Source organism: Tamandua tetradactyla, chromosome 20 (genome assembly GCF_023851605.1).
Source record: "Tamandua tetradactyla isolate mTamTet1 chromosome 20, mTamTet1.pri, whole genome shotgun sequence".
NCBI lineage: Eukaryota > Metazoa > Chordata > Mammalia > Pilosa > Myrmecophagidae > Tamandua > Tamandua tetradactyla.
Window position 1 is genome coordinate 32,476,033 of NC_135346.1, and position 24,145 is coordinate 32,500,177.

General features: G+C 48.6%; 1 protein-coding gene across 3 annotated transcripts; it reads right to left on the reverse strand.

Moving 5' to 3' along the window:
- Positions 1–841: 841 nt before the first annotated feature.
- SPARC (secreted protein acidic and cysteine rich) lies at positions 842–23,708 on the reverse strand. 3 transcript variants are annotated; one of them, XM_077137452.1, is made up of 10 exons: positions 23,576–23,708; positions 13,706–13,775; positions 11,576–11,638; positions 10,849–10,936; positions 9,240–9,361; positions 7,277–7,397; positions 5,421–5,554; positions 4,576–4,724; positions 2,468–2,616; positions 842–1,998 (listed from the first exon to the last, which is right to left on the reverse strand). In XM_077137452.1, the coding sequence occupies exons 2-10, from the start codon at positions 13,760–13,762 to the stop codon at positions 1,970–1,972; spliced, it is 912 nt and encodes a 303-aa protein (XP_076993567.1). In that variant the 5' UTR covers positions 13,763–13,775; positions 23,576–23,708; the 3' UTR covers positions 842–1,969. The 3 variants fall into 3 exon arrangements, with proteins under 3 accessions (XP_076993567.1, XP_076993565.1, XP_076993566.1); XM_077137450.1 differs by having other exon boundaries at positions 11,576–11,641; XM_077137451.1 differs by having other exon boundaries at positions 11,576–11,641; positions 13,706–13,847; positions 23,576–23,690.
- Positions 23,709–24,145: the final 437 nt, after the last annotated feature.

Consider the following 24,145-nt stretch of genomic DNA (forward strand, 5'->3'; position numbering starts at 1 on the left):
CTTTGCAGGTGCTATTCCCGCTGCCTGGAAGGCCCCTTCCCTGGCTCCCTCCCTCACTTAACTCCTTCTTTTCCTTTAGGACTGAGCTCCGATTTCCTAAAAGAAACTTCCAGGATGCCCTAGAACAGCCCTGTCCAATAGAATTTTCTGCACTGTTGGGAATATTCTAGATCTGCTTTGTTCAAGGGCGTAGCCACTGGCCACACATGGATGTGGAGCACTTGACATGTAGCTAGTGTGGCTGAGGAAATGAATTTTCAATTTCAATTACTTGTAACTAAAATATAAGTAGTCACACATGGGTAGTGGCTTCCAGCGTGGGCGGCGCAACCCTAGAATAATGCCACGTCGTTCTGTTGCACACACTCCTGGTTTCCTAATCTCTTCTTTCTTTGCACTTATCACAACTAGTTGTTTATATTTAGTTGTGCAATTATTTAATATCTCCATCAACAGACTATAAGCTCCAAAGGAACAAACACTTTGTCTGCTCTGCAACAATTATGTCCCTGGCCCAGCATCCGGCATCATAAATATTTGTTGAATGAATGAATGATGAGTGAAAGGATAGTTACTTAGCCTGGAGCTTGTGATAATGAAGTACAATAATACAAAAGGTTCAGACCTGGTCATACAATTAAAGCAGTTAGTAAATAGTGCTTATGTAAAGAGGTTATATACACCTTACATTCTCTGTGTGTATGTAAGCCACTGTGTGTGTACAGTGTGTGTACAAATGCATAATAGAGTATTGGCTAAGGTTTGCATTTTTGCAGCCCTGGTGGGACATGTTTGTGCACGTATCTGTGCATCAGGGTAATGAGGCGGCTCCACTCAGGAAAGCAGTTTAAGTCATTACTTTTTATTTTGAAAGATTTGCCAAACTCTTCTCACCATGGGTAGAGTTTGTACGATTAATAAGAAGCAGCTTTTTCATGAAATGCTTGGAGGTGAACGAGTTCTCAGCCTGTGAGATCCGAACATCCCATTGACTTTGAAGATTTCTCTTGATTAAAGAAGAAAAAAAGGAAAGAGGAAAAAAGGAGGAACATGCTAGAAACCTCATGACAGCTATCCAAACGTGAGGAAAAAAAAAATTCACAAACCACTTTTTCTATTTTACAACTTTCTGTCTCGCTCTTGATTTTGGCTTTCCTGCCTGCAACAGCTGCCCAGTTCCCAGGGCCCCGAGAATCTCCCAAAGAAGCTAGGAGGGGAGACGCCCTGTAGCAAAGTGGTGCTTCAACCCCTGAAAGCTCTGTGGGATTTTAGAGACGTGGTGGTCCTCAGGCCTCAAAATCTGAAGAAACAGCCTAATGTGAAAAGAACTGCCCTGGAAGGCAAGGGGCGATATGGTGAGGGGCTGGGCTCATGTGCGAGTTTATATGTTTTTATAAGCTGGCCCCAGATTCTCTCAGTGGCTGCCTCAGGCAGATGAGACTTGCTGTCTGCGTTTCTGGTCCTGCAAGGATTTCCCCCATCTCCTGTCCTCTAGTCCCAGAAACATTCTTGCCAACATCCTTTGCCCACCTCCTGGCCACCAGGGGAGGTTCACCCCTGGCAGCCAACACCCTGAAATAAAATGAACACCAAGTCTGATTTGGCCGGTATTCATTTCAAACAGAGAAATAAGGAGAAAATCAGAGTCTGTTTAAGGCAGACAGGAGCAGATCAAGGTTTCTACCCAGAAGCCAGCAAGGCAACGGGCAATGCTGCAAATGGTGAGAGGAAAACGGGACCGTTAGTGGGTGAGTAAGAGACCTTAAGAATAGTTACCACTAAGAATTGTCAGGACTTGGGTTACAGTTTCCATTTTTAGCACCGTTAATCTATATTCATTTAAATCTATATTAGCACCTTGTCCCCAGGCAGAACAACAAACCATCCAAACATTTTAAACGTTGGGGGAAACGGGGAAGGGAAGGTCAGAGAGAGAGAGAGTCCGGGTACTGCAGGAGGAGGCGTGCATTTAAATCACAAGATCCTTATCGATGTCCTCTGCAAAGCAAGAAAAGAGAGCAAAGTTACCAATGGGGCCCCGAGGCAAAGAAGACGCGCTTCCCGAGGAGTCCAGGGACCCCGACTCATCCCAGGACCAGGGGCTGGGCAGCCTGCCCAGAGTCACAGGAAGTCGGTGACTGGGGACCCTGGGCTCCCGGTCTTTTACACACACTGCCAAGTTGCACTTCCTGTTTCCTCTCTCTGAGCCTGCCAGTTCCCAAAATAGTGCTTGGCACAAAGTGAGCATTAATGCTGGAGAGAGAGACAGTCAGATGGACAGAGGAGGGCCGGGAAGATGGCCTGAGAAAGCTGGACCAACCCAGATAGGCAGCACAGACTGGAGTCAAACGGGCAGAGAGAGGACAGACACACAGAGAGAGAGGGAGCGACAGGACAGCCCACCCGGGGAGCAGAGCTTCTGACCGTGGTCGGGGGCGGCCCGCAGCCCCTTTGCTCAGACACTCACGCTCCTTGATGCCGAAGCAGCCGGCCCACTCATCCAGGGCGATGTACTTGTCATTGTCCAGGTCACAGGTCTCAAAGAAGCGGGTGGTGCAGTGCTCCATGGGGATGAGGGGGGCACGCAGCGGGGCCAGCTCGGTGTGGGACAGGTACCTGTGAGGGACGAGGCAAGGGGGTGCCTGAAGGCGGGGCGGCCCCACACCCCAGCTCCAGGAGACAGGGTTTCTGAGCTCCTGTGGCACAGAAAAGGGTGTTCAATGCACGATGAGAAGCCAGGATCCTGCCACTGACCTGCTCTACTCTGAGCCTCAGTTTCCCCATCTGTCAAATAGGGGGAGGGGTTGGCCATAATTTCTAAAGGCCCTTCCAGTAATGTGGTTCTGTGGGCACTGAATTGTTTCCTAAATTGCGTTAGAGCATTAGAGGCAGAGATGCTTCAAGTTAAAATATTGAGCACTTCTGATCCCGGCAGATCAAATCTGTACCTTTTCTATGAACAAATGTATGCAGGTGCAAACGGACAGAAAAGGGTCTAAAGAGAAACAAACTGTAACAGTGCCAACTTCTGGGGAGGGGTATGGGAAAGAACTGATATTGGCAGGGAAGAGTCAAAGGGAACTTTTCCCTTAGCCATAGAGCTTTCACCTTTTTTTTTTTTTGGATGTTATTTAATGGCAGAGAGGGAGGCCTTTCTGTTTTTTCTCTCTTCTGTATTTTCTCCCCTCATCTCCCTGCTGGCCTTGGACTCCAGAGCAGATGTATGACTTTTTTCTCTGTTCTCCAGAGCCCCCAATTAGCTGTCCCCAAAACATTCTCCCCCAAGGGGCTCCAGGGAACAACATGATCCCAATTTTCTCTCTAACCTCCAGATACCCAGCCCCGCCCAACTCATGGAAAGAATCACGTGCTGTTTGAACTAAAAGGACACCTCCCACCCCCTTCTTTGTACTGCTGGGAACACTGAGGCCCAGGGGGTCCCAGGGCCTCCGTCAAGGCCCCACTGCAGCTCCGGGATGAGAAGAGGAGGAGAATGGGTTCCCTAGCCCAGATCTGGAGCATCTTCCCAGATGCACACAGTCCTTGCAGTTCCATCTGGCAACTTCCCTCCCGCGCCCCTTTGTTGCAGTTATTCCAGTTGCTCAGCCGGAGTCCCACATGTCCCCCACGACATCTCTCCCCTCCCCAGTGAGTGATTCAGCTGAATCCCAGCCATAGTAACAGCCTGGGAGAGAAGCAGCTGGGAGCTTCCCAGAGCTGAGAAGACCCTGCCACACAGGATGGCCATCCGGTGGGCAGGCTCCCGGCACGTGGGCTGTGCAAAGAGCAAAGGGTGAGCGTTCCAGAGCCGAGCTTCCCTGGACACAGCACTGCGCCTCCAGGCAGGAGAGCAGGGCGCTCCTTTCCCCAGGCTCCTAACGGGCACACAGCTAGAGAAAGCCAGAAGGTGGTGACAGATTTAGACCCCCGGCCCAGCTGCTCATGGAGCAAGCCCCACCTGCATCTTCCCGGGGGCTTTTATTTTTTCCTTTGATTGTGAGATACAGATCCCCATGGCCAAATCATCTCAGAAAGTGTGAGCTCCATGAGGGCAGGGACAGTCTATTCTGGTCACTGTTAAATCACCCTGCCTGGAATAATGCTGTGCACATAATAGACACACAATAAACATTTGTTAACTGGCCAACTGTTCAGCTGAAGGACCTTAGGTGTGCTGGCTACAGCTGTCCCTGGGAGGACCTGCTACTGCACCTCAGCCCTGCCACCTTGGAGCCTGGCACCCCTTCCTAACCCACTCTCCCTTAACTAGCGGGTCCCCAAGCTCCAGCACTCTCAGGGTTAAGGAGGTATTTCAGGGCACTCTGACCTCTATCTCTTTAGCATATTGAGTGAATATCTCATGACTTTCTTCCTCAAAGTTCTGCATCCTTTCTCCAGATTTCTGTTCCTTCCTGCCCCCAGCCCTGGGCAGACTGTGGGCTCCAGGGTCAGGAGCTCCAGTTGCTCCGAGGCTTTCTAGCCCAAATCTAGTGTGCCTTCCTGGTCCGTGACTCTGTCCACTCCGGGGACAGACCAGAGCAGCTTCCTGGGGCCCCTGGGAGCCTGGGGTCTTACCCATCGATGGGGTGCTGGTCCAGCTGGCCGAACTGCCAGTGCACGGGGAAGATGTACATGTTGTAGTTCTTCTCGAAGTCCCGGGCCAGCAGCTCCACGGGGTGGTCTCCAGCCTCCAGGCGCTTCTCGTTCTCGTGGATCTTCTTCACCTGTGGGAGCCGAGGTGACCGTCACGGGAGGTCCCGGGGAGGACATGCGAGCCAGTCGGGACCCCTCCCTCCTCTGCCGAAGGCCAGAGCAGGCCGAGCCTGGTCAAGACCAAGGCTCAAAATGTGGGGAAAGGAAGTGACGCAGGCGGCTATCAGCTTCCCGTCCACAGAAGTGGAAGGTGCTGTCGGAGTGTACACTGGTATTTCTCAAGGGAAGCTCCAGGGAGCTCCCCACCGTTGTTTTAAGATGCAGCTCTGGGCCTTGTTTCCTACAAAGTCTGATTCCGTAGGTCGGAGGCAGGGCCCAGGAATCTGCATTCAGCACCCCCCCAAGTGCTTGATATGTCCACTAAAGTGTAAGGACCACTGGTTCAGAAGGGAAAATAAAAAAGGGGTGGGGTGCTTTGTGTGCCTTTAGTTTAACACAGAGTTGAGCCAAGTGAGCAGGTTACTCTAGGACATCTTAGAGCCTTTAAGACGTAAAAGTGCCCAAGGAGCCTCCAAGGGCAGCGAGGAGAAGTATGTGTCCCCCGTGTGTCCCAGCACCAAGGACGGATGCCCCCTTCTGGGTAAGGATATAGGCTTCCGTCACGGTCTAGTTCTAGGGGCTGTGGCCCTCAGTCAGCCCAGGGCCCGGGGCAGAGCAGCTCAGGGCCAGGCAGGCATCCTGGGGCGGGCTGGGAAGAGGCTACTTACGCGCAACTTCTGCTTCTCGGTCAGAAGGTTGTTGTCCTCATCCCTCTCATACAGGGTGACCAGGACGTTCTTGAGCCAGTCCCGCATGCGCAGGGGGAATTCGGTCAGCTCAGAGTCCAGGCAGGGAGGAATGTCTGGGTCCAGAACAAACGTGGTCAGCGCAGACCCTGACGCTCCCTCCGGGGCCGTCCAGCTGTCCTGGCCCCCTGGGCCACTCTCCTCACCCACCCCATGGCTTCTTCCTACAACCACTTCTTTCCTTGATCTTGGCAGAGTGGCCCAAACTTTCTCCTGCCCTGGCCACAGTTACTTTACGTGACAAGGACCAAAGAAGATGGTGCAGAGAGAAAGAATACTCTGAAAATGGGAAAATGCAAAGCCTTGTCTCCTGGGGAAAATGGTTCACCCAGGTCAGCTACCCTTATAACTGCTGGGTCCTGCACCTCTCTGGGTGATGGCCCTGAGTGTGACCATAGCACAGGCCAGGACTCACACTGGTGATGTCAACTTCTGAGAGGTGTTTGAGGCTCGGAGGCTGAGGAATCATATCTATCCACAGGCCCAGTTTAGCAGGGGAGAGGGAGGGGAAGTCATGCTTAACCACCAGAACCTTCTTAGAGATCATGATCCCATCTGGTCTTTGGAACCTAGAATCCCAGCGTGACAGCATTGGAAGTTTCATCCAAGTGCATCTTTCTTAGTGGACAGATGTGCGCACTGAGGTCAGCATGGAGAGAAGGGGTTTTCTCAAGGCCATATAATCAGAGCCTCATGTGGCATTGGGGCAATGTGGTCATCTAGGAACTCAGGGCTTCGCTCATCCCTCCTCTGTGGCTGAATGGAAAGCCTCTCTATGGGTTAGGCTACAGGTGGAGTGGAAGGACAGCTGTGATGGGAGCACTAGCAGTTGGGGTGGGAGGGCAGAGGATGCACATGCCTCTTGGTGAAAGCCTCCTTGGAGCACCCCTTAGTCCCTGTGCGCAAGAATTTCCAACAACAGATCCTCCCCCTACCCTCTTCCAAGTTTGTGTCTTTCTCATTTCACCCTCCGCAGCCCGTATTTGGAAGAGTATGGTTGACCACAAGGATAACCTTGTTTTTCCCTCTACCTTTCTGCACGCTGTACGCCTAGGGAAGGTGAATGGCTCTATCCATTGCTATCTGTGCAAGAATATAACGGAGCACATATGGATGATGTCTTGGAGAGGAGGGCAGGTGTGGCCTTGAGTGTTTCGGAGGATAGGGAGGCTGCCCATACCTGGGTCAGCTAAATCTGCAGCTAGGATCACTAATAAAAGACGAGACAACATCCTGGCATCTTTTCCCTCAAATACCTGACATCCAGGTTTCTCGAAGAGGGTGGTTAATCCTGTCTTAAGAGTGGCAGGCAGTAATAAAAGGGCCCAGAGTAAAATAATGCTGAGTAGCAGGGCATAAGAGGAGCTGGACAGGCACGCCTCTGTTTGAAAGCATTCAAATTTAAATATTTTTAAAAACTTTGAAGGCCCAGAGAGAACCTCAGTTTTGCTTTGCAGTGTGGATGCAGGAGAGATTTGGGTTGGCCCCATATAAGAACTTTCTTGTGATTAGAGAAAAGAAATGCAGTTGTCTTGAATGGTAATGAGGATCCTCCCTGATCTTTTGCTCCCACGGTAGCTCAGATCTTCCCCAGGAGATGTCACAAACTCACAGTTGAGAGAATGCTCATCACCTCACATGAAAGGGAACGTCTCAAGTTCAGAAGGGGGAAGAGGTTTTCCCAAGCAGCGGCATGGAGGCGGCATTGTCAGCCTCAGGGCCAGGTGAGTGGACTCTCCCCAAGATGGGAGGCTGAAAGGGTCCAGGGAGAGACTCACATTTGCAAGGCCCGATGTAGTCCAGGTGGAGTTTGTGGCCCTTCTTGGTGCCCTCCAGGGTGCACTTTGTGGCAAAGAAGTGGCAGGAAGAGTCGAAGGTCTTGTTGTCATTGCTGCACACCTGTCGGCAAAGCACAGAGCACCCCCTCCTTCACCATCCTCACCCATTTCAGAGATGGAGACACTGAGGGCCAAGCAAGGAACACCGCTAGCCTCAGATCAGGCAGGGACTCAGTGGTGCGGCTGGGCCAAGAACCCACTCTTTGGGCTCCCAGACCAATGTTTAGCCCCTGCTGAAAGCTGCTATCTCTGAGCACAGGCATGACTCAGTCATGGCTGAGATATGGGGAAACAAACCTGGAAGACATGTGAAAGCTGAATTACAGATGGGGATGGGAAAAGGCAGTGTGCAAAAGAGGTCAAGAGGAGGCCCAAGATGGTGAAACTCAGAAGGGTCTGTTGGCAAAGTTGGCCCTTGGCTGGCTTCTGGGAACTTGGCTGGTAATCAGTTCCCCACCCCATTATAGAAATGCCCCTAAATGATAAAGATGATTAATTCAGTTTAATCTGCTTGTACATGCACTGTGGTTTATGCTGAATGTCTGCTTTCCTTCTGGGAGTCAGGAATCTTGGTATATCCTAGACAGAAGGTACCTATGTGGCCAGCCCCCACTTAAAACCTTGGGTGCTAAGTCTCTAATGGGCAGAAATACACACATGTTGCTGCATTTCTGTTGCTGGGGAGAAATTGCCTTGTTGTGACTCCTCATGGGAGGGAGAAAGCATGAGAAAGCCTGCACATGGATTCCTCTAGATTCTGCCTGTGTAATTTCCCCTTAGAAGTCACTGCATATCCTCAATGCATCACTGTAATAAATCTTAGCTGTGAGTGTAACTACGTGCTGAGCCATGTAAGTCCTCTTAGTTAATGTATAAACATGGGGGTGGCTAAGCAGAGATGTTGTGGGCTGAATGAGGGCAATGGCAGTAGTAGCTGTATTAGGAGGAGGGGGACCTGTGTTGAGTATCCCACAACTACTTAATATTTAGTGCTTATATACAACAGAGGGAGGATCAAAGGCATTAGTAACCAATAGGATATATGGATAAGGAGGAGGAAGAGTTTGTGATGATGCTAAAATTTGGATCCCAGAGGATATGTTATGGTGGGGAGAGAAGAAATGGAGAAGCACCAAGGGTGGTTGTGGGAATGATGCTAATGCCAGATTTGCTTCTCTGAGCTAGATTGCCATTAGCTAAATGGTTACTGTGAGTTGGTGCTCAATATATATTTACTGGGATGGATGGGTAGATGGATGGGTGGATGGATGGCTGAGCGGATGGATGGCTGAGCGGATGGATGGCCATGTGGATGGATGGATGGATGGACTGACTAATAGATGAATGAATGAGTCTTCTTGGAGGAAGAATGAATAGTTTTGAGAAATAATTTTTTAAAATCTCACTTACTTGGTACTTACTATGCACCAGGCATTATCTGACAAGTCCCCACAACAGTCCTATGAGATAGGGACTATTTAAACCCCCTTTTTGGAGATGAGGGAACAGAAATTCAGATGAGCAACTTAAGTAAAATCACATAACTAAATGGTGGTGGGGATGGGATTTTAAGTTAAGCAGCCTGACTCCAGAACCCACATTTTTGGACCTAATGCTAAGCTGTTTCCAAGTTCAGGAAGCTCCTGCCTTAGTACCTGATGGAGCTGATACAGTCTCTTCTGAGTCTGGCACAGAACATTGAACCTGAGGGTGCTGAATAAATGCTACAAGTTGCTGGAGAAATCAAGAGCCAGGCAGACTTACTGACACCACTTCTTTCTTATGTCTGGATCTTGCGAGAGATTTCTGATATTGGAGCTGCCTCATAGAACCACCAAGCCAACAGTTTTGGGGGCAGAACCTCTGTGCTCAGAAGAGCCAGTGTCCCACCCCTCTGCCTTACCTTCTCAAACTCGCCAATGGGGGCAGGGCAGCTGGTGGGGTCCTGGCACACGCACATGGGGGTGTTGTTCTCATCCAGCTCACATACCTTGCCGTGTTTGCAGTGGTGGTTCTGACAGGGGTCTGGAAGGGAGTAAGGGCATGCAGTCAGCACCCCTGGGCTAGCATGTCCACGGCAACCCAGCCAAGACTGATCCTTGGGCAGACAGTTCTGAGTTGTAGCTTCAAATCTGGCTCTAGGCAGCCCTGAGTCCTCTGTGCTTTCACTGAGCCTAAAAATCAGCATATGGAGAGTAAATGGCTCAGTGTGGGAGTTAGAGTTTCAGACTGTGGTCAGGTCAGTCTGGGAGCTGGAGGCTCCATCTGGGACCTGGAAATCCTGGAGGCCATACAGTCCCCACCATGACTGAAGCAACCATCGTGGTCCCAGCTCTTAGTTGATCAATCATAGCTGGACATTTCTGGATTCTAGCACAGGCTTTCTAGAATGACTTGGAAAGCCAGCTATTGTCACAGAGCCAGGGAGTTGTGAGGTCCAACAAAACAGACTTAAGTGGCTGTGGAGGAAAAGGGAGAAGAGTCCCAAGGTCTACACGGAACAATAGAGCCCAGCTGTGTCTAGTAAACACAGGATGAGGTGGGTGTGGAGGAGGGAAGGAACATGACTCAGTAGAAACCCCTATGCTCCAACAAAAACTAGTCAGCTCTGTCCAAACTCCTGCTATTCTCCTCAAAATGAGAGCTTAATCTAGTTTTGCCCTGTTGATGCCTTCTTTGGGGTATATTATTCATCCTTTGTTGGATGTCCAGTCTGCCAGGTATGGGACCAACTGCTCCTATGTTTCATCTCACAACCCTCCCGGCAGTCCTAGGGTCTATAATCTTCATTTCCCGTATTAGAAATGAGGAAGCTGAGGCTTGGTTAGGCTGAGCAAGCTGCCAAGGTCACTTGTGTAGGGAGGGGACAAGTCTATATTCAAATCTTGCTTGGTTTGCCTCCAAAGTCCATTTAACCACTTGTGTGCAATGCCGGTCTACTCTGAGGAATGGTGGGCTGGGGCCAGAGTGCCTGGTCACCTTTCTCCTTCTGGCACTAACGTCAGGGATAAGGATTTATTACTTGTGGGACTCATTTCCTCAGAGCTGTGTGAAAATCAAATAAGTTAGTAAGTGTTAAAGCACTTGATGTATTCTCGGGTCTACTTCCATCTGGGGATTGGGTTGAACAGTTGAACAGAGGCTCTCAGGGAGCTCAGTGACCAAATGTGACCAGTGACCTCAGTGGGAATGTGAAACCCACCTTTGGAATGAGGGTAAGAGCTGTGAGGGGAGAAGGTCACACCCAGCTGGGAAATTTCCCTTCCTGCCACTCACGGAATGGCTGGCCTGGCTATAAATAGATCTCTCCCAGATTCCAGGGGACTGAGCACCAGAGAATATCTCCAACCTTTAGATCAAAGCTGTTTCTCCTCCCAGCCACTGAAGAACCCCCCGTGCCCCCACCCTGCATTTCCTTGGGAAGGAATCTCATGTAGGCCTGTCCCCTCCTTGCAGACCCAGGCAGCAGAGGACAAAGATTGGATGTGCCAAGTCAGAGGGAAGGGACCTACTTTCAGCCACCACCTCTTCCTCAGTTTCCTCAGTACCGTCATCAAATTCTCCTACTTCCACCTGGACTGGGTTGGCTCCCACAGGGACCTGGAGTGGAGGGAGAAGAACGAGTCAAATCCCCACCTCCATCTTGAACCTGGAGGAAAGGGGTGGAGACTGCACCAGGACAGATTGGAAATTACTTGCCTGAAGCTTCAAATGTACAAGGGGGTTAGGGTGACACCATGAAGCTGGAAAGGTGGGTCAGGCCCAGGACTCAGGGAGCAGAGATGCGGGGTCTGGAACTTAGATTTAATCTGATATATCTGCTCTGTTTAGCATTGCCCTGGAATTCCACTGGGATGGCTCGGAGGCACAAGGGTATTAGGGCAAGAGTGGGTGCAGGGCCTTCCACCCCAGCCAGCCACACCAGAGCAGTTCCCTTTTCATTGTTTTATGGATGGGAAGAAGATGGGTAATCATGGAAGAAAAATTGTACCACAGCTTAAAAAAAATAGAAAATTTCAGCTCATGGCTGCAAACTGTGGGGTCCTACAGAAGGTTTGGGAAGCATTTGGGGTGGGGGGGACTAGGGGGATGCACAGGACTTAGATGTGTGCTGTGTGTGCAAATGGGAAGAGGACAAATGCCCGGTTCCAGCAGTGAGACCACAGGACCTGTCTGGAGTCCCCAGGGAATGGATGTGGGCAGAAAGAGGCCAGGGTTCTGGGGTCTCCACCCACCTACCTCGGACACCTCAGCTACGGTTTCCTCCACCACCTCTGCCTCATCAGGCAGGGCTTCCTGTTGCTGCTGGAAAGAGAAAGGCAGGTTTAGAGAGGGCAGGGCCAAGTTCAGGTTCACCTCTGAAGTGCCTCAGGCCTGGACACTAAAGCAGGGAGGCTTAGAAAGCAGCTCCCTGGGATGGGTGGGGGGAAGAGGACAAAGGAGAAGGCAAATGTGGGCCCAGGGAACAACGGAGCAGCTCTCCTTTAATATGCTTTATATCTGAGGTTTCTATCTAATATTTAGCTTCAAAAAGTATTTCCATTGTGAGGCATGTAAGTAAGTGAATGAACCTTGAACACAGGATGTTAAATGAAATGTCAGAAACGAAAAGAAAAATGATCATGCCTCACTCATATGGACTAACTAAAATATACAAACTTGGAAAATTGAAATTGGGAGGTTGGGGCCCATTGTAAAGGATTCTACATTGTAAGCTCTTACAGCAGTCACATCTATTCTGGAGTTGTAACTTTTATTCTACATTCTGAGATGCTGAGCTGTGTGTATATAACCTGGTCATTCCCTGGAACTTTGGGTATTTGTGTGACATCTGAGACTCAGAGCTAGAGCTCTGAAGCTATGACAGTCAGCATTACCCCATACAGCAACTGTTTAAAAACTTGAAAAAGTGATTGGAATTCTGGTGATGTCTTCAAGTAGAGATGTGAATGAATTAAATCTGGATAGGACTAAGGTCAATCAATTCAGGGTAAAGGATGATATGGTCTATATTTTAAAACTTCAACTCCAGTGTGAGATCAAAGGGAAAGATTTTATTTCGTGCAAAATTAAATTTTGGGTAGTGCATTACCTAATCTAACCTGTATGGTCAGTTTGTTCAAACACCATAATTACATGGAATCTTGAATAAAGCGTGAGATCCTATTGGTTTGTACAGGTTAGTGTGATGCCCCGATACATTCCAGAGTAATTTGGGCAGAGAAATAGGAAAAATAAAGAAAGCATTTCCACTTCTGAATGCTTATAAAGTCTAAAATCCATTGATCCAGGCCAATTGCCCTCATGTTGCAGCCGGGAAAACTGAGACCCTCAGGGAAATGAACACAGTGAATGTCAGCAAATGTCATTATCTTCCTCTAAGTTATGATCATATTATTTTTAATTATTATTTTTTTTTTGTAATTCCTTGAAGCCCCTGGCCTGCTGGGATTGCTTCTAAATTTATGCCAACCTTGCCAAATCTTTTGCCAAAATCTATCAGCCTGATCAAGAATGCCAGAGTCTCCCATCACTCATATCCTTGCAGTGAAGAGAGGATGAGGAAGTCACCAGTGAAAGAAACTGCTCTTTTTCCCTGCCCCACATTTTTTCTTTCTTCTGGTGACGTCTTCCATTTTCACTTTGGACAACCACTCCTTGCCCTCCACATACAATTCTCGGAGGGACTGTCTGTTAATGAAGGGGCTTAGTCCACCTGGCCAAGAAGCTGGCCTGAGATCCAAACTCAGCCAGATGGGCTCTCCCTGGATTTTTAAATGTTCACACATTAAAAACTGTTGGAATGGATTCATTCAGATGACAATATCTCAGAGACTGTCCTTCTAGTCCCTGCTTCCTAGACCCTGGGGCTGTCCTCTGCCATGCCTTCGCCTCTGTGATCAACCCCTACATCATTTCCCCCCTAATTTAGTCAGATTGAAGTCTGTTGCTTGCAACCAAATAACCCTCACTGGTTTAGAAACCAAGCCATCCCTTTTTCTGTGGGTTTACTCCCTGCTAACATCATCCCCTGTGAAGTCCTCTACCTCTGCTTGAATGCCTCATTATCACAGAGAGCTCTCCCTTCCTGCTCAACCAATCCTCTCCATTTATGGAGAGTTCTGACTGATAGAATGTTCATCTTCACATGACATGAAAATCTCTTCTCTCAAACCTCCACCCAATGGTCCTCATTCCAATTTCTTATGAGCTTATTAGTTTAAGAGAAAATATTTTTAAAAACAAGACAACCAACTCAAGATGGAGAAGTGCCGGTTCCTTCTAAGCACCCGTTAGGCTGGCAGTTTCAGCAGCCCTGGAGCTGGTGGTAGAAGACGAGCCCAAGAAGGGTGATCCTTGAGTACTTACAGGGGCTGCCAAGGCGCTCCCCACCAGGCAAAGGAGGAAGAAGACCCAGGTCCTCATGGTGCTGGGAACACTGCGGGAAGAAGATTGAGACTTCCGTGAGTGGGAGGTTTCTTGATGGAGAGTTCCTTCTGAGGCTGAATTCCTGCGAGATAATTTTAGATGGCACATGGAACAGTATTAATGACAATGAACCACATGGGGAAAAGCTGCTTCCACTCAATTCTCTTTCAATCTGACTACATCAGAGAAAGTCTCAGTGTGGTGCTTAAGATGTCTCCAACTCCTCCATAACGTCCATGTAGCTTCCTTTTTACATAAGAAAGAGCAGGCCTCTGACTCAGTCTCCGCAGGAAACTATATCCAGCTGGAATCCAATAAAAATGGTTTGGTTTCCTATGTGCTTATTTTTACGGTATCCTCCTGTTTATGGCAAATATACACAGACTTTTCCATTTATGGTAATGATCTAAAGACTCCTTTCTTAATAAATTTATTTGTGCTTTTAAAAGAGATGTAATGAGTTTGGGCGATGCTGAACCAGGTCATCTTAAAGGCTGTCAGACCCTGATGTTCTAGGATTCTTTTTTCCTATGCCCCAAGCTCTTCTCTTCCTCCTCACCACCCCCCCAACTTCCTCCATCCCCTCCCCGTTGCCCCCACAATGGGAAAAAGTTAATAGACCACACCTCCTTGCCAACTTGAGACAATGAGACCTACATTCTAAAACAAAGAACAATAGTCTTGCAAACCAGGATGGCTACATTTTTCTCCTTTCTACCCAGAAAGGACAGCCCTTTGGATCCTCTAGTGAAACTCTACCCAAATGCTCGCCTAGGTTATGTGTTATCTTCTCTTTCCCCTTCACAGCTAAAGGATGTTGGCTGAGATCTCAAAAATTCTCCTGCCAGGTCCCTGCTAAGACCTCCCTCTCTGGATGAGAAGCTGTAGACTCTAATAAAATAATCTCATGTCTGTAAGGGATCTTAGAGCAGAATTTCATCTGATGATTCAATACCATGCCATCCCTAACAGAGGATATGTGGTGGGAACATTTGATTTCTTGTTCTAACTAAATGGATTTCATTGTCAAAGAAATGGATTTAGGAAGGCCTAAAGACACCTCCCTTGTCCATCTCCTAGGTGACCTTGGCTCTTCTTCTCAACCATGTTGAACCAACTGCTCCCTCTGCCCCAAGACAGCCTGTCAGCCAAAGGGAGCAGCGGCCATGTCCTCCTTCTTTTGTCCCCCCAAACTTCCATATTGGTCTTATCATTGCTAAGGTACCCTGGCATCATGAGAAAAATATGAGGCTTGGTATTAAATGCTGGGCATTCTTGTCATACCTCAGTGCTATCCTGCTGTGGGTCTAGGGTAAGTCCTTTGCCCTCTCTAGATCTTGGTTATCCCATCCATCCATTAAGAGGTTAGAGTAGGTGAACTTTGGGGTTTCTTCCTGAGCAGTAGACTATGCCCTTAAAAGGCCCCCATAATGCCACAGGTGTGTGCTGGTCTTGGCACATTATCACCTCTGGTATCACCCACCTTCACTTGTATCATAGCATTTGGGTAGTGGCAACAGGGAAAGGAAGAACAGACTTCATAACTGTCCTTTACTGGGCTATAACCTCACTCCCTATTTCAGGTAGTCTGAGTGAAGTAAAACTAACAGGAGTCAAAGGAATTGACCTGGCAGCTTGGCATTGCTTTGTTTTGGCCCCAACACCCAAAGGAGTCCAACCTTTCCTTTCCAGGCAGTTTCTGGAATATTCCTGTCCCTCACTATAACACTTTAAATAGCTGTAAAGTTTGTTTCTCCAGGCTTGGTGGAAATACCTCCCTTCCTGCTTTCTCATTTGGAAGACAAAACAAAACAACCCCGGCATATGGCTTTGGGCAAATGGAACAGGGGAGAAAGTATCAATGAAGGACTTGTCTGAGATTGTTGGACATGAAGGATCAAAGCAAGACTGGCAGTTAGAATGAAAAAAGTCACCTGTCTGGGCTTTCAGAGAAGACCAGTCATTGGACAAATACGCTGGCTGGGCCTGGAAATTTAATAAGTTTTGGTTCAGAGAACTGGAAGACAGATGCTTCTCTTCTAAGCAGAGGTAACAGATCCCCTGCTTCCACCAGGGAGCGGATTTGCTGGCTCTTCTCTCTATCCCACTCACCATCTTCTTGTACAACTACCCTACGACCTCCATTCCTAGTGTCGCAGCCAGAAGAGAAAAATAATTATTTAAGTCTTGTAGTGCTTTACAGTTTCTAAAATACTCTCACATATATACTGTCCCTTTGGAAACTTCCTGACACTGGAAGGCAGGCAGACAAGCATGGAAGGGTTCTTAGTCCCACTTTTTCAGTGAGGGATCTGAGGTCAAGATGAAAGAAATACTTGCCCAAAGTCATGCAACATTCAGGCTTATCTCTAGGTGGCAAGCCCGCTGCTCATGGAGCTGGGCTCGGTCTACTGGGGGTATGTTCAGAGTCAGGCTGAGGTTTGGGGAGAGATGCAGGCAGAGTGTTAAGCAAAGAATTCAAAATCTTGGAGTTATTTTCCACAGTTTAGGTTCTTCCCATGCCCAGTGCTTCATCTGCAGTCCCAGAACCTCTTCTCTCCGGATGATGGGATGGGAGGGAAGGAGAGCAGCTAGGCTCTTCCCGGGTGCACACCCACAATCCCTGCATAGTCATGATATCTCTCCAAACATAATTAGCCAAAGAAGCTAGGAGGCCATCCTACAAAGAGATTGGGTGTAACGGTAACCCAGCAAAATCAGAACATGGGGTCAAACTCTAATCCTCAAAACTTGGCTGTGCACACATCTTATACCAATCAAGCCTAGGCCAAGCACACCTGGTAAAAAAAATAAATGAACACATTTCATACAAATGACCAGATCCTCCCTAACCAAATGGCAAAAGATAAAGTGAAACCTACCCCCTTCTGTATATCTTTAGTTAGCTATTAGTAATGATGCATGTATTTCTTCTTTTCAGTGTTTTCACAGTCCAGAGTCCCATTTGGGGCTCTAGGCATGACTTTCTGCCCTATGGTGCAGGTGAGGAGACTGGAGCTCAGAGAAGGAAGAAAGCTGCCCAAAGCCCCAGGGGGTGAGTGGCAGGGCTGGGAGGACCCAGGCAGGACAACTCCACCATTGGCATGCTCTCACCACAGCACACAATCTCCCTCGGTGGCTGTTCCTTCCCAGGTAGTCACCTGAATGAGGGAGGCCCAGCTGGGCTATGAACTGACCCGAGGTGCCGGGAGGGGAAGAACCCTGGGCCAGCAGAGGAGCAGGAGGTGTGTTTCCCTTGGTTTGGTGGCCATCAGATGCAAACACCCCCCCACCCCCATCCCCACCCCGCTGCCTCCTCCTCCATTCCGTACATGGAGTCCCTTCCTTTTGCCTTTATTTGCTCTGGAGAAAGCTGAAAACCCATCCTTGGCTGCCAGCAGGACCTGAAGCTGAGGTCACTTCTCTCTCTTTGGAAAGACTCTGGGAATGGAAAAGTACAGCCAGCCCCCCAGTTCGTCTCCCTTAAAAACATGAAGGGCCTCCTTAGAGCTCTCTGAAAAGTTGCAGGATGTCAGAATCAGGACGAAATCTCAGTCGGAGAACTTTGTCTTGGAATCATACTCTTAGAATGTGAAGCACACAATCTGAGCTGCAACCATCAAATCTATTTGAGTAGAAAGAGTATACAGAGCAGGACAACTTAATAGAATGCTCTGAGACGGTGGGAGTATTCTATTTGCACTGTCCAATGTGGTATCTACTGGCCGCACGAAGTGATTGGACCCTTAAAATGTTCTTAATGTCAACGAGAAATTGAATGTTTGATTTTATCTAATTTCAATTAAGTTGAATTTAAATAGCCATATGTGGCTAGTGGCTACCATATCAGGCAGAGCACTTAGAGCTGTTGTAGAGGCAGATTAGCATAAAAGTAAGTCCTGGCCTCTGGAGTCAGAGTATACAGGTTTAAGCCTTGGCTCTGCTGCTTAATAATTCTTAAACTTTATAAAGTGACTTTATAATGACTCATCTACCTTGAAGGGTTCATAGGAGAATATCACAAGAGAATACAAGTAAGAAGTAAGTAATGGCGTATTTTGGAAGAGCACCTTAAAAATCTAAGGATCTCAGAAAATCCTTGCTCCTCCTACCAGTGCAAGAATTTCAGCTTGTTGTCTGTGGGCCCTGGGGGAAGAGGTGTTGGGGTGGAACAATGGAGACCTGGCTCCGCCTCCAGAGGACACAGTGGTGAAGGCGGTTCCCTGGGCTGGCCTTTAGTTGGGCCGCTGTCACAAGCCAGGCTTCTTGCTCCCACTGTTTAGCTTGGAAACAAAGGGTTCCAAAAACATATTCCTGGTAAACAAACCCAAAGTGAGAAAAACAAGTTTAGAGGCTAATAAAGGAGCCATGTGCCAGGCCTGCCAGGGAACTGGGCCTTGGAAGGAGGGTAGGCGGGCTCCCTGAGGGGGTACTGAGCCAGGCCAGAGAGGTGGCACTGCCTGGCCACTGGGGCCATCCTGGCACTCCTGCTCATCCCCCAGGGAGCAGCCACAGCTCCTGATATGAAAGTCAAGAGTTCTGAAGCCGAGTCTTGGCAGCATTGCTTCCAGGTCACTGCACAAACTTGGGAAAATTTTTTCTGCTCCCTGGCCTAATCTACCCTTCACCCTTCTATACAATCAAAAGATTGTTTTAGATCAGTAATGTCCAAAATTATGTAAACCAGGGAATCTTTACTTTCAACAAGTCTTCTGCAGACATCCAATATTTGAAACAACTAAAACCCTTTTGCATTTGTTGAAACTAATGAAAATATTATATACTCAATAAATAATCTTAAAATTTTTTTAAAAAAGCTGGTGAAAGTGGAGCTGAGATGGGGGCATGGAGTGCTATACAGTCTGGCACCCCTGAGAAGACCTCTGAGGATCCCTACGTTTTCCTAGGAATACAATTCGAAGACCCTTGGGGAAGATGGTGTCTAAGGCCATCTAGTGCTGACTTTCTGACTCAACTCAGGCAGAGGCCTTTTAGGTGTATTTCTCCCAACTTACCCACTGACTCTCTGCTTCCACTTTTAATATTCCTTGCTGGAAGGGAAGAAGCTACAAGAAACTTTTAGAGATGTTTGTTACGGGTGCTCAAGCCTAGCATTGATGAGGTTCATCAAAAGCAGCTCCAGAATTTGAAGCTGAAATTAGCGTGACTGAGACTCCATAAAGGCAGCTAAAATGCCACGTTTCACCCTGTTTAGAAGACGCTCAGTGTGGAGCATCAGGCTCTCTTTCTTGGCTCCCCCTAGGGGCCACAACTGCAAACAGAGGTGACCATAAATGGAGGGGATGAGAAATAAGATCAAAGCATTCAAGCTGCTGCCACATCGCAAGAGGCCCAAGAGATACTGAAGATAGCAAATATGTGGCACATATGTCTCCTCCTGTCCCTCTTGTGCATGCGGCAGACATTACTAATCAATCATAGAATTTTTCCTCCAGAACCCAGGGTAACTTCAAAATCCTGAACGCAGTTCCTCTGGCAGCCAATATCAATGGATTGGTGTTGGCAAGCCATGTGAGAACTCTCTGTCATGCCTCTTATTTTACAGATAGAGAAACTGAAGCTCAGAGAGGGAAAAATAACACACTGAGGTCATACAGCAAGCTGGTATATAAGCCAAACTTCCAGATGTTTGGAAACATCTATATGTTCGCCTTGTTTTTTTTGTTTTTCCTCTGATCTATCTGGATTGCTAATGCCATGACTATACAAGATGACCCGCAAAGATCTCCAAATGAGAGGGATTAATACCAATTTCCTGAAAGAACCCAGCTCCAGAAAGAGTGGGTGAGAAAATATCCATCGATATTTTCTTAGCAGACATTAAGCTCTATGGCTTGGTGAGTGCGAACAGAGTTAATTCTAAGATCTCTCCTCCTAGATGAGGAAGAGGCTGTTTCTCTAAATATTTCTGCAAAATGGCTACTTGCTATCCCTGGCTCTGCTCAACCCAGCCATCCCTGGGTTCAGAAATGGAGTTGAGGAGAAGACCCAGGCTCTGTGTTCTAGAGAAAAGGCAGCTTCATTGGTGCACAAGGTCACCCGAAAGCTCAGCTCCAGCCTTTCCTTCCCTGCTTTTAAGACAGAGGGTAGGGAAGGAGCCAACAGGGAGCAAACGAGCAGCCACTTATCAGCTAGGCTGTACTGAGCCTCTGGGCCTATTGGCAAAGCCATGTGGGCTGAGATAGGTTATGGCTACCAACAGAGAAAGAAAGTACAGCTCAACAGTTATTATCCACAGTGCTTGTTGCCTGTAGAGGGAGGTATGTGCATGAAATTCCAGAGTGAGTGGATGAAAAAGAAGGGAGGGGGAGGAGGTGAACATCTGGATATATTCCAAACATCTGGAAGTTTTGGCTCAGACCCCCTCTTGCTGTGTGACTGCAAGTGAATTATTTTCCCTTTCTGAGCCCCAATTTCTCTTTCTGTAAGCTATAACTGTGGTCTGGTGGTGTATGTATCTAAGTGCCCTTTGTCTTGAAATGATCTGTAATGTCTGACTGTGCCTGTCTATGTGCTTGCACACCCGACTATGTGTCTGTATAAGTTAGATACAGTCTTGAGAACCTGTATGTGTGTCTCTGTGGGTATGCCTGGTGCAGCAGCTGTTTGTTTGGGCCCATGCATGTGAGGGGCAGGCTTTGCATATGCATCAAGATATGTCCCTGGAACTTGTCTGAGTCTTTAAGTTTAGGTATCATTCAGGGAGAGGTATGTGAGTGGAGGACTTTTCTTGTCTGCCCATGTGTTGATGCATTTATTTTTAGCTGAGCCAGCGGTTACCTGTTGGTGAACTTAATGTTTATTCTTTGTATCCCTGGGTCTGTCTCTGTTTATCTCTGCACACTTATTTATCTATCTAACTAAATTCAAAAGCCAATATTCCACCATTTTCCTCATATCCGCAGGTCTTCCCTTTCCTCCACCACCCCTAACTATTTGTAGCTTATTTTCAGCAAGGGAAGCTGATCTTGTGAATACTAAATCTCGGCCACAGCATTTGTTTGATGAATCTCTATAGATGGATAAAGATTTATGCAACCCGAGATCCTCTAGCCCTTCCTTGCTTGCTTCCTTTTTATCTAGGGGATAGGATGGGTGGGTGTTAAAAATGCAGGCCAATTCTGCCTTCTAATGAAGGCAGCATCTGGAATTTAGGTTCAGAGCTTCAGAGCTAAAAGGGTGCCCAAAGCTAGACCATTTTGTTTAGATCTCTCATTTAACATATTGGGAAACTGAGGCCTAGAGAGGGAAGGGGTCTTTTCCAAGGTTATGCATCATGATTTAGAATCCACTCTTTTCGTGCCTTTAGCCAATGCTGTTTTCACACTAGAGGGTATGACACTCTTGGGAAATACACAAGATGGTCCCCAAACCAAAATGAATTTAACCAATATATGTATATTTTGATATTCCTGTCAGCACTTCTAGTAAAGGCAAGTTCTACACAAGCCCCAAGATGATAAAGCTGCCAGGAAAAAAAAGCTGGGAATGATTTCACCAACTCTGGATTCCATAAAGCCATCAGCTCTAAAAACCTATCGCATTAGGTTGATGCTCCAGTTTATAAAGTGCTTCCCCGTGCATTATTCCATCCCAGCCACACAATATCCCTTTGAGGTGGCTGCTTTTATTGCTGTATAACTAATGATGGAACCGAGGCACAGAGGAGAGAAGCGATTAGTTCAAAGTCAAGTGGCAACTTTGGGCAGAGTTGGAACTAAAATCCAGGTCTTCAAACACCCTTTCTGGTGTGAGGAGCTTGTCCCAGCCCACAGCAGCCTGGGGTCCTCAGAGATTAGAAGGACAAGGCCTAGAGTGGGCGGGTATCCTTAGTATTTGGGGGCCGGAGTGGAGGACATTCAAACTGAGGCTGATTTTCTCTGAGTGTTCCCAGCATCCCCTCCCAGCCAGCAGGCAGAGACCCTGAAAAAAAGGTTACTGTGGCAACTCGCATTCCTCTGAGCGTGAGTCATAGCAGAGAAGCGCCTTTTAGTGGGTGGGACTTGGAGAAAGTTTGAAAAGTTGATTCCTTCTCCCGGGCCTGTCTTTTCTCCTCCTCCCAACACCCCTCCCCCCTGCCCCTTTTGCCCTGGGCTTTGTCGATGTGGCAGCTGAGGGCTATGAGTTAACTCTTTCCCCCAACCATTCCCACTTCAAAATGTTTCATCCTCCTACACAGATACATCTGCTTCCACTCTGCTCTCTGCCGTATCACACACCCACACCATGCTCTGGCCATTTGGGGGGTCTGGGTCCCATCGAAGATCTTAGCTGAAGGCTATGAAAACTCTCTCTCTCTCTCTCTCTCTCTCTCTCTCTCTCTCTCTCTCTCTCTCTCTCTCTCTCACACACACATGCACACTCACACACAGCAGTTTTAGAGAACTTGCCCCTTCTAGGCCCATTCAAGGCCAGCTGGTAGATTAAGCTTAGAGATCTTCCTTTGGGGTTCCAGGGGACGGTAGGCGCTGCAGAGACCCTCCGGCCCAGCCCTCTCACTTTAAGATGGAGGCATCAAGTCCAGAGGAGCCACCTACCTAAGATCACACATGGCATGTGTGCCTTGAACCTGGGAGCCTGGGCACCAGCCTGAGTCCTTCTCACTATGCCACCAGCAATGGGGTGTATGGAAATCTATGTCCAGGGAGTGGCTGGTGAAAACTTTCTCTAATGCAAGGATGCTGTCCTTTCCTGACGAAAATGTGTGTGTGTCTGTTTCCTTCTGGGTAGACTGGCATTAATGGAAGCCATGTCCCATCCCAGTGCTCCCTTTTCCCTTGGTGCTCATCAAGACATGCGGGAGGTCCCCCACCCCCACCCCATCAACTAACTGGTCAAGGGAGCTTTGAGGGTGAAGAAAGGAAAGAGGGTTGTCTGAAGAAGACTACCACTCTAACGGGCTGGACACCTGTCCTGTGCAAAGTTTACACTTCTTAAAAGAGACGTGTGAGAAGGTGGCCCTGAAACTCTCTCCACCTTGCCTTCCCCCTTTCCCCTTCCTCCCCCGCATCCTGTCTCCCATGGGATCCAGTGCCCCAGTTGGATGATATCTGATACCTAGAACCTGCAGATCTAAATAAACGAATTGTTACTGCTGGTGAGAGCCTGTGTTTTCCATCCCAGGGAGCCCAGGGGACGACGCTTCGCCCAAGCCCGACGGTCTGCTGGTGTGCTGTATGATTGGGGGAGGAGGGTCTCGGAGGGGGTAGAGTGAGGGGGAAACAGAAGTCTTCCAGAGGTGCTGATCAAAGGTGAAGTTTTCCCCTCCGCCTTTTGGAGACCAACTTATCATCTGTGCAAAGTCTGTCTTGGAAAACAGAGTCCCTGAACAGGAGGCAAGCCTAGGAAGTCTCTTCTCCTGCAGCAGAGAGAGGAGAGACTCTGGCTGCCAGCCGGGCCCCTGGTGCAGCTGTGAGAGGATCCGATTCCCAGGAAAGAAGGAGGCTGCCGCCTTAGCAAAGGGAGCAAAGACGACTGGCAGGCAGCCTGTGAAGCCAGACAGACAGAGAAGAGAACTCCCCAAAGACTTAGTGAGATTATTTTTCTGCAAACCTAAAAGGGAGACCAAGTGATACTGTGAGTCAGGCTTCCGAAAGGCAACAGGCAGCCGGTGGGGGGGACCCTGCCTAAATGGGAGATGGTAATGGAACCCAGAAGAGATGCGCATCTTCCCATCCCCGTCTCCCCGACTGACCGTTTCCCCTCCCTGGCACGCAAACTGGAGGAGTGAGCTAGGGTGTACGGGTTGGTGCTCCTACAGCAGGGAAAGGCAGGCAGGGTGGTGCATACCTCGGTGGCTGGCAGGCGGCAGGCGGAGCGCTCTCCAGGCAGTCTGAAGGTCTGCAGGAATGTGGAGGGGGTTAGAAGCAACAGGAAACCACTCAGAGCTCTGGGCTGGGTCTATCTCCCCTCCACCCCCACCGTCCCTCCTCCTCCTCTGTCTCCTCCTTCCCCCGGCCTCCCCCTTCTCCCCACAGCCAAAGTTGTCTCTGTCTTTCATTCTTTCTTCCTCTCCCTGCGGTGGGCTGTCCAGAGCAGATGACCCCGGTCCCGCCTGCCTCATCTGTTCTGGGGCTTCTGCCTAAACAGACTTGATGCCAGGATGGGGAAGGCTTGACAGAATCATCTAGAACAACCTCCTTGCTCAGAAGGGAACTGAGGCCCCAGGAGGACAGGCAATCACCCAGGGGCTGCCAGGGGCTGAGCCAGCCCCAAGTGTCCTGACATTGTGACCGTGGATCTTTACAAGAGCCCTCCCTAATATTAGGCAATGCTGAGGAGGGCAAAGAGATTGGAAGGGGTTGTAGGAAAGTATCTGTGGCAAAGGCCAAGGCCAGGCTTCGCCTTCTGTACAGGCAA